We start from the raw sequence: 7,714 nt of genomic DNA on the forward strand, positions 1-7,714 counted from the left end.
GGGGCAAGTACTGTGCCCTGCTCTGAGGGAGCAAGTGCACCCTGCTGAGCACTTCCAAACTCATCTCAGCTGGCAGAGGTCACCAGGCTGATGCTTAACTCTGGATTTCAGGGAGAAACTGGGGCTCCTGCGTGTGCTCGGCTGGGCTGATCCTACTGATGGAGCCTGGGCAGAGCTTGGGGGGACAGTCCCAGTGCTGCCCAGGGTTCTCGGGGAGAAGGGCAGGAGGTGCCCAGGTGACATGGCCATCTGCCCTGGGACGAGGGCAGGCTGGTGGCTCGGGGAGATTATGCCTGGTTTGTCTTTAATCCGAGCAGGGATTTGCCTTCAGCGCTGCCGGCAGCCGAGAGGGAGGACGTGCCAGACAGCGGAGCCGATTCCTCCGTGGTGGCAGCACTTCTCTCGCCTGGAATGCCACCTAGGAACAGCCACTGGCTTTGGAAATGTGGCCCTAGGGGGGGTCTCATGAGACCCTGGGGCGTTTCCCTCTCTCTGGGAATGTGGCTTTGGCTGTTGGGCTGCAGGCTCACCCGGGATGGCCAGCACAGCCTGTGGGAATAGGGCAGCTGTGTCTTGTCCCAGTTAAGCATCTCCCCATCCCGAGGGTCCCATCCCCTCCAGGCAGGGTGCAAATGGGGTTAATTAAGCCAGAATTTTGAAGCAAACGCTGGGATCTACTTCAGTGGCTGGCAAAGGTGACGGGAGGGAGAGCAAGGGGGGCTGTTGTTGGAGCCCACTACCTGGCTAGTGGCATGGCTTTTGGGGCAAGCCCCCAGCTTTCAGCCCCTGTCCCTGGCTGAGGCCAGCACTGAGCTCCCCTGGGGACGTGGGACCGTGAGCAGGACCCTGGCTGGGGTCAGGAGCACATGGGTTAGCCTGGGAGTGCCACCCCCAGTCCTGGGGGCACAGCCCCTCGGTGGTGGCACTGCCAGGGCAGGCGAGGGCTGACGCAGCAGTGCTGCAGGCAGGGGTTTGCCACTGGCCCTGGCTGTCCACTTTAGAGTGCTGAATTAAATAAGCCAGGGCCAGAAGCAGCCAGAGGCTTTTAACCAGCCCAGGCAGTGCTGTGCCCATCACAGCACCCTGTGCTGGCACCTGCTGCCACGGGGTGTCCCTGTGCCAGCACTGGACTACAAGCTGTGCAAACCCAGTGCTTCCTTCACCAGGAGAGTGTGGATGAGCTGGTAAAGAGCTTTTCTGTTTTAGCTGCTTTGGAGAGTGAGGCTGTAGTGCCGGAGAGCCAGGGGCTGCAGTACCAGAGCTCAGCCAGACCTCAGCAGGGCAGTGATGGCTCAGGGGACACTGCAGGATGTGTGCCACTGCATGTCAGAGTCACAGGCACAGCCACAGCGCACACAGGGTCTTTGCCTGTCTCAGGGCACCTGGGCAAAGTGGCATCCCTGGCATTTGAGGGGGAAAGGGACTGACAGCTGTTGCCAGATGTGTCCTGCGTGTTGGCAGATGTACAGGACACATTTTTCGTGCCAGAAACCTCAGGCACTTGGAGTTTATTCCTGCTTTCCATCAGCTGCTCTGTGCAGCCCTTCCCGAGATGTGACTGTCCTTGACGGGTTTTCCTTGCCTGGGGGTAGGCGTTGGGTAAGAATTTACAATGAGCCGATAATGAGGGGGCTGTGACTGGGAAGGTGCTTCCCTCCTTTGCCACCCAGCCGTGCCCAGGGGTTCACCAACACACTCCTGCTTATCCCCTGGAAGAGCCTGGCACAACTCGGAGCTCTTGTTTAACAAAAAGGGTTTTGGGAGACCTTCCCTGGGAGGGGAGTGCAGGGCTGGTGCTGTCTGCTATGAAAGGGGAGCTAAACCCTCTGGGGGATGCGCTGAGAGCCTGCAGCACCCAGGGATGCTCCCAACCTCTATCTGGGAAACTGGATGATGGCAGTGTGGTCCTTGCCTGCTCTGCCCATCCTACAGGACCCTCCAGCACCCACCAAACTATGGCTGAGGCCATCGCAGAGAGTCTGTGCTCCATTTTCCAGCTTTCTCCTGGTGCTGGGGCAGCTTTTTTCCAGGTTTAAATATTTTTTTCCCATCTCCTGCTCCGAGTTGGTGTCAGGATAAGCTCCGGATGGCCCCGTTCTCCCCTGGATGTGCCGTTGCAGACAGCTCTGAAGAAGGCACTTTGCTCCCGGGTTGTTTTTTTTTTTTTTTTCCACGTGGCCGCATCCTTCCAGGCTGCCTATAAATTATGTACATGGAAAATGGGACCTGAAAGCAGCAGGCATCAATAATTGATGGTCGACGTTTGCTAACGGGCACGCTGCATCCGGGCATCCCTGCGCCACGGGCGAAGCTGTGTGACCCCACTCTTCCCTCTTTGCCCTGGTCTTACATCCCTACTCTTCCTCCCCCTGGGCTTTGAGTTTGGGTTTGGTGTTTAGATGCAGTATTGAAACCTGATTCAGCCCTGGGCAGTCCCTCAATCTGCTGTAAACCAACTGCAAGCTCTGACTTCAGTCCCCACAAGTAGAGCTGCAGCCCAAGCTTGAGCTCCTTTATCTGCAGATCCCAAAGGTTTAGTTTTGGGGTGTTCCCAGTGGGGCTGTGGATGGATCTGTGCTGTTGGGTTTGGGGTTTTTATAAACCAGACCCTGTTCCTGTGGCTGTTGTGATGCAGGAGACTGTGTCTGTCCTACGCCTGCTGCCTCTCCTGACTCTCTGTGCTTCTGCTCACCCCTTGCTGCTGCCCCATCCCTGTCTGCCTCCCCATTTCCCCTCTTTTCCCACCTCATGTCCTGATCCTCCTGCCTGGCTGGATCCTGTGCCACAGCATGCTTTCCCCATGCAGCCACAGCCCAGATCTCATGGATAAGGAGCAGGCACCAGTCAGCTCCTGGCTGGGCTGGGAGGAAAATCTCTTCAGTAGAGAAGTGCTCCACTCAGAGAGTGGACCTGGGGGCTGCTCCCAGCTCTGAGGGCCGGACATTTTGGTGTTTTGGTTCTATGCTTTACCCTGTGAGGGAAGAAGGAACACTGGTCATTGCCAGCACTCATCGTCAGGGCAAGGTGGAGCACTTTGCGAGGGGGAGGTCCTGACCTCTTGGAGGATGTACAGCCCCCCCAGATCCTCCCTCCTGCAGGTGAGCTGTTCCTAGGGGAAGGCTGCAGGCTGAGAACGGACAGAACTTGGTTCATTTGTGCTTTGTGCACCTCCCCCGTGGCAGCTGCAGCAAACCCAGGCACGTGTCTGGCTGCAGACACGCTGCTTTGAATGACCTCAGGCTTTGGGCAGGAGCAGCCCTGCCCTTTTTGAGGGTTGTGCCTGGTCCTTGCTGCCCTTTCCCAGCAGCATCCCTGGGGATGTGGGAGCCGGCTCAGCTCTTCTGGGACTTGCAGGGCTCTGGGTGCTCTGTCAGGACAGGCTGTGCCACTGCCTCTCCTGCCTTCTCAGGGCATGAGCTGGTGTTTATGCCAAGGATTAGCAGTGCTCTCTTGCTCTGCCATCCTGAGTTCCGTCTTCCCTTCTTCCCTGCAGACCAGGATCCAGCTGCTCCTGCCAGTGCAGGCATGGCTGAAGGTCAGGGTGACCTTGGGTGGCTTCAGGCCAGGCTGGGGCTCACAGGGTTTTCCTGGGGAGGGAAAGGGGAGCAGGTGCTGCAGCAGCCAAAGCTCTGGGGTGTGAATCTGCTTCTGTTAAATCCTGCAGGATAGAGGAGTACCTGTGTCTGGTGTTCCCATGGGACTGGATCCCTGCACCAGCTTCTCTCCATCCCAGCTCTGTCTGCCCAGATTTGGGCCGTGGTGGCTGATGTGAGCAGGGAGGGGGTGGGGGATGCAGGCAGGGAGGGTCTCTTCTTCACCAGCTCCCCCTTCGCCTCTGCCTGCTGCAGGGCTGTCAGTGTGTGAGCTCAACCGAAAAGGCTCCCAGCAAGGTGACCCTGGGGACAAAGTCACCTCTGAGCCATCGATCTGGTGGCTTTGTGCTGCCTGGTTGAAGCCCCCTCCTCCCCCTCCGCTCAGGCTCTTGCTGTGTTTTCATTCCAGGGAGCTACTTTGCCAACCACTTCATCATGGGTGGTGAGAAGTTCGACTCCACACACCCTGAGGGGTACCTCTTCGGGGAGAACAGTGACCTCAACTTCCTGGGGAACCGTCCTGTGGTGGTGGGTACCGGAGGGGACACGGAGCTGAGGGGAAATGGGGCTGGGGGGAATCCAGAGCACAGCCATGCCCCTTCCCAAAATGGTAGTGGCTGCATGTGCCATGGGGGTGAATGGTATAAGGCTGCTGGTTATTACTTCCCAAGGGCAGAGCCAGCCAAGCACACTTGGGGTGGCCTGAGTGGATTCTCTGATGCCTAATAGAAGGGTTGGGTACTTGCTGCAGCTTGTCCCCCATCGGGGACTAATCCCTGACAGTGAGGAGGAATGAGCTGGTTTAGCCCAACTCCTTCTTTCTCACTCTGTCTCCAAGAGCTGCTTTTCCTCTTGCCTTTCCCAGTTCAGCCAGGAGCTGTCTTCCGGCTCAGAGGGCACACAGTGGGTGACATGCCAGAGTGGCATTGGTGTGGTGCAGGGTAGAGTAGCTTGGATAGGAACAGGCAAAAGTATTCCCCAAGCTCTAGCAAAAAGGAGGAAGAAAAGGAAAAAAAAGCAAAGGCGAAGTTGAGGAGTGCTGTGGGCAGCACTGATGGGTTTCACAGTGTTGAGTGCTGCCAGCTCCAGCTAGTCTTGGTGCAACCCAGCTGCAAGAGGGTCCCTGCACCCCACACTCCTGGAGATGTTTTTCATGCTGGCTGCCTTTGGAAAGGGAGGAAATGAGAGCCATGGAGTGGTGGGAGTGATGTCCCCTGCTCCCCCGTGAGCCTCTCGGCAGCTCGCCAGCGTTGGCTGGAGCAGTGTGGGGGGTCAAGTATTAAAAGAAGTTCAAGGTGAGGAATTAAAAGGCATCAAAGCTTTTCTGTTGAGTCAAGATAAACTTGCGTGATGCTTTGGACCAGCTCTTGAGTGCTGCCTGTTCCATGTTGGGCTGTTGAGGCTGCTGCCAGCCCAGTTCCTGTTTCCTCCTTGGAATTGGCTTCTGGAGTGTTTTGGCAGCATTGTGCAGTCCTTCAGCAGGGAAGTGTCCAGCCCTGGGCTGTGCCAGAGTAGGGATTCAGGTAGAACCAAGGGCAGGAGCACCCCCAAAGGTTGTGAGCATTGAGTGAGCAAAGGCAGTGCCTTTCTCTCCGTCCTTTGTGCTTCCCTGGAAAATGAGAAGTCAGCACTCAGGGTCTCTCTCCAGCAGTGAGCGCTGAGAAATCCTCTTGATTACAGTAAAAGCCTCTAAACTGCCCAGCGAGCAGTTCCCGAGTCAGCCACCCCGACAGCAGAGCAGCAGGAAAGGCAGAGGAACAGCTTGGAAGCAGCAGAGAGAATTAATACAGCATCACGAGCTAAATTGCATGGCTCTGGCTTAACTACCGACGGCCCTGGGCTGCAGAGCTGTGACCAAGATCCTCTCTCCCTGGGGAGCAGGGGGAGTCTGGGGGATGGACTTTTGGGTCAGGCCAGTTCTGGGGGCTCAGGAAGGGCTTGGGGAGGACCTGGGTTGATTCTTGCCTAAGCCTGTGTCCAGGCAATGCTTGGATATCTCTGATGCTGCCTCCAAGTCCTGTCCTGATGTTTCTTGGCTGTGATGCTCTCACATTCTGGCCTGCTGTGAGAGCCCTGGTTGGGCTGGAAATGTTGGAGACAGGCACTGTTTTTTGGTGGGGGATTTGTTTCAGGTTGCTTGGGGATCAAGGGCTAGGAGGTCTTGGAAAAATTGTGTCCTAAGTCCTCTCTGAGTGGAGCACTTCATCTGAGCTATGAACAGTGCTGCTGCCACAGGGATATGCAGAGCACCCAGAGGCTGTGCAGGTTCTCCCTTCGATGGATGCATGATAATCTGGATTTTCCAGCTGGGAACAGGTTCCCAAGGGGCTGGGAAGGGCGTTACAGGTTTAAGTAGCTGCTATCATGAAGGGTCTGAGGAGTAGAGAAGCTGCTGGTGGCACCCAGAGAGCCCAGGGGAAGCCAGAGACCGTTGAAACTTGCCGCTGGGTTTCCCTGCCCACGCAAACCTGCCGGGGTCTGCTTGTAGAAAAACCCCAAGAAAGATTTTTTGAAAGGTTATTTTCACTTTAACAGAAGCTGGCCTGGACCAAATGTTGCTATAGGCATGTGGCTGATTTTCTTACCTTCACTGCAACCGTTACCGATTTTTTTTTCTGTTATTTTGTAGCCTGATTTCAAGTGAGGAGATGCAAAACATCCCCTGAACATCCCCTTTCTGATGTGCAAATCCAGCTTGTAAAATTTAATTTAAAAAACATCCAACCACCCCCAAAAAAAGAGTTTTTCACACGTGGGTGTGAAAGAGCCCAAAGCAGTTTCTGCAGCACAAAATTTGCCTGCAGCACTTCCCCATCCTACCCAGCCCAACAGCCCCTGTGGGGGCACCCAGGGGACCTGACTCCCCCTTCCCTCCTCCATCACCCACCCCTGGGTGCTGCTGCAGGAGGGGGTTTGCACCCATGGGTGCTCTCCCTGCCAAGGTGGGTTTGGGTATGGCTTGGCTGGGCGAGGTGCAAACGAGCAAGATTGGATTGCTTCATTAACTTGAACAGCAGGGGATGTATCGTGACATGGCACAGCATGTCATGACATGGCTCAGCTCCAGCCCAGAGGCTTTTTCTCTCTCACTCCCTTCCAGCTGCAGTTCTGACTCTGCAGGTGCACAATTCTGCAGGTGCACGTTTAGTGATTTTTTTAAAGAGTTCGTTAACATTAGGTTAATGATGCCACTGCCCTTTTCCCCTACGGGTGGGGAGGAGAGGAGTGGGATGCAGTTTGATGGTGCTGGGGATTCATCTCCAAAGACTCTGATGCTATCAGCCATGCAGCATTCGTCCCAGGTTTTTATCCACCTTTTGATGCCACCAGTGGGATTGGAGCTGTGGGATGGTTGGATGTGGTGATGTTGGGATGATGGAGGAGGGATGGGGCAGAGCTGTGCCAGGGTCTGCCAGTTGCCTGTCCCATCCTGTCCCTCTGAGCCCAGCACAGGTCCCCCAGTCCCATCCATCCTGCTCTGCAGGGCTTTGGGGACAGAGGTGATGAAGGCTTTGAGGACAGGTTAGGTGATGATGGCTTTGGGGTACATCTACCTTCACTGGTATATCTCTCATCCTAGTTCCCTTACGCTGCTCCACCTCCTCAGGAACCTGTGAAGACCCTCAGGAGCTTAATCAATATCCGCAAGGACACGCTGCGCCTCGTCAAGTGAGTGCAGGCACCCCACAGCCGTGAGCCACGGGAGGGAAGGGTCTGGCTGGGTGCTCCCAGGGGATGGTGTGCACGGGGATGCTTTCATTTCAGCACGGGCAGATAGAGGGGATGAGCCACTGCTCTCCAAATGTGCCCTTCCCTTCCCAGTTCCCGCATGCCAGCGCTGCCTGTGCCGCAGGATTAAAGGAGCTTAGTGCTGCCTTTGAAGTGCTTTGCTTCTTCTTCCTCCCCCACCTTCCAAAGGCTTTGTTGGAGGGAGGTTGGGGATTGCGGCAGGGCTGTGAGATTTGGGATTACAGCTGAAATCTGGCTGCGGCACTTCCCAGCCTGCAGGTTTGACCTAGGAACTACAGGCCTGTCAGTCTGCCCTGCCGTGCCTCAGTTTCCCCTGAGGGAGGGAGGCAGCTCCTTTTGGGGCCATCAGTGCAGAGGGGGTCAGTCCTGGA

General features: G+C 56.2%; 1 protein-coding gene across 1 annotated transcript in view; it reads left to right on the forward strand.

Moving 5' to 3' along the window:
• Positions 1-4,028: 4,028 nt before the first annotated feature.
• Positions 4,029-7,714, forward strand: part of RNF157 (ring finger protein 157) — a 14,940-nt gene continuing 11,254 nt past the window's right edge. Inside the window, exons 1-2 of the mRNA XM_009072964.1 lie at positions 4,029-4,121; positions 7,174-7,262. Coding sequence (XP_009071212.1) covers positions 4,029-4,121; positions 7,174-7,262 — 182 coding nt within the window. The remainder of the gene's footprint in view (positions 4,122-7,173; positions 7,263-7,714) is intronic.

Source organism: Acanthisitta chloris, unplaced genomic scaffold (genome assembly GCF_000695815.1).
Source record: "Acanthisitta chloris isolate BGI_N310 unplaced genomic scaffold, ASM69581v1 scaffold5594, whole genome shotgun sequence".
In the NCBI taxonomy this organism is placed as follows: Eukaryota; Metazoa; Chordata; class Aves; order Passeriformes; family Acanthisittidae; genus Acanthisitta; species Acanthisitta chloris.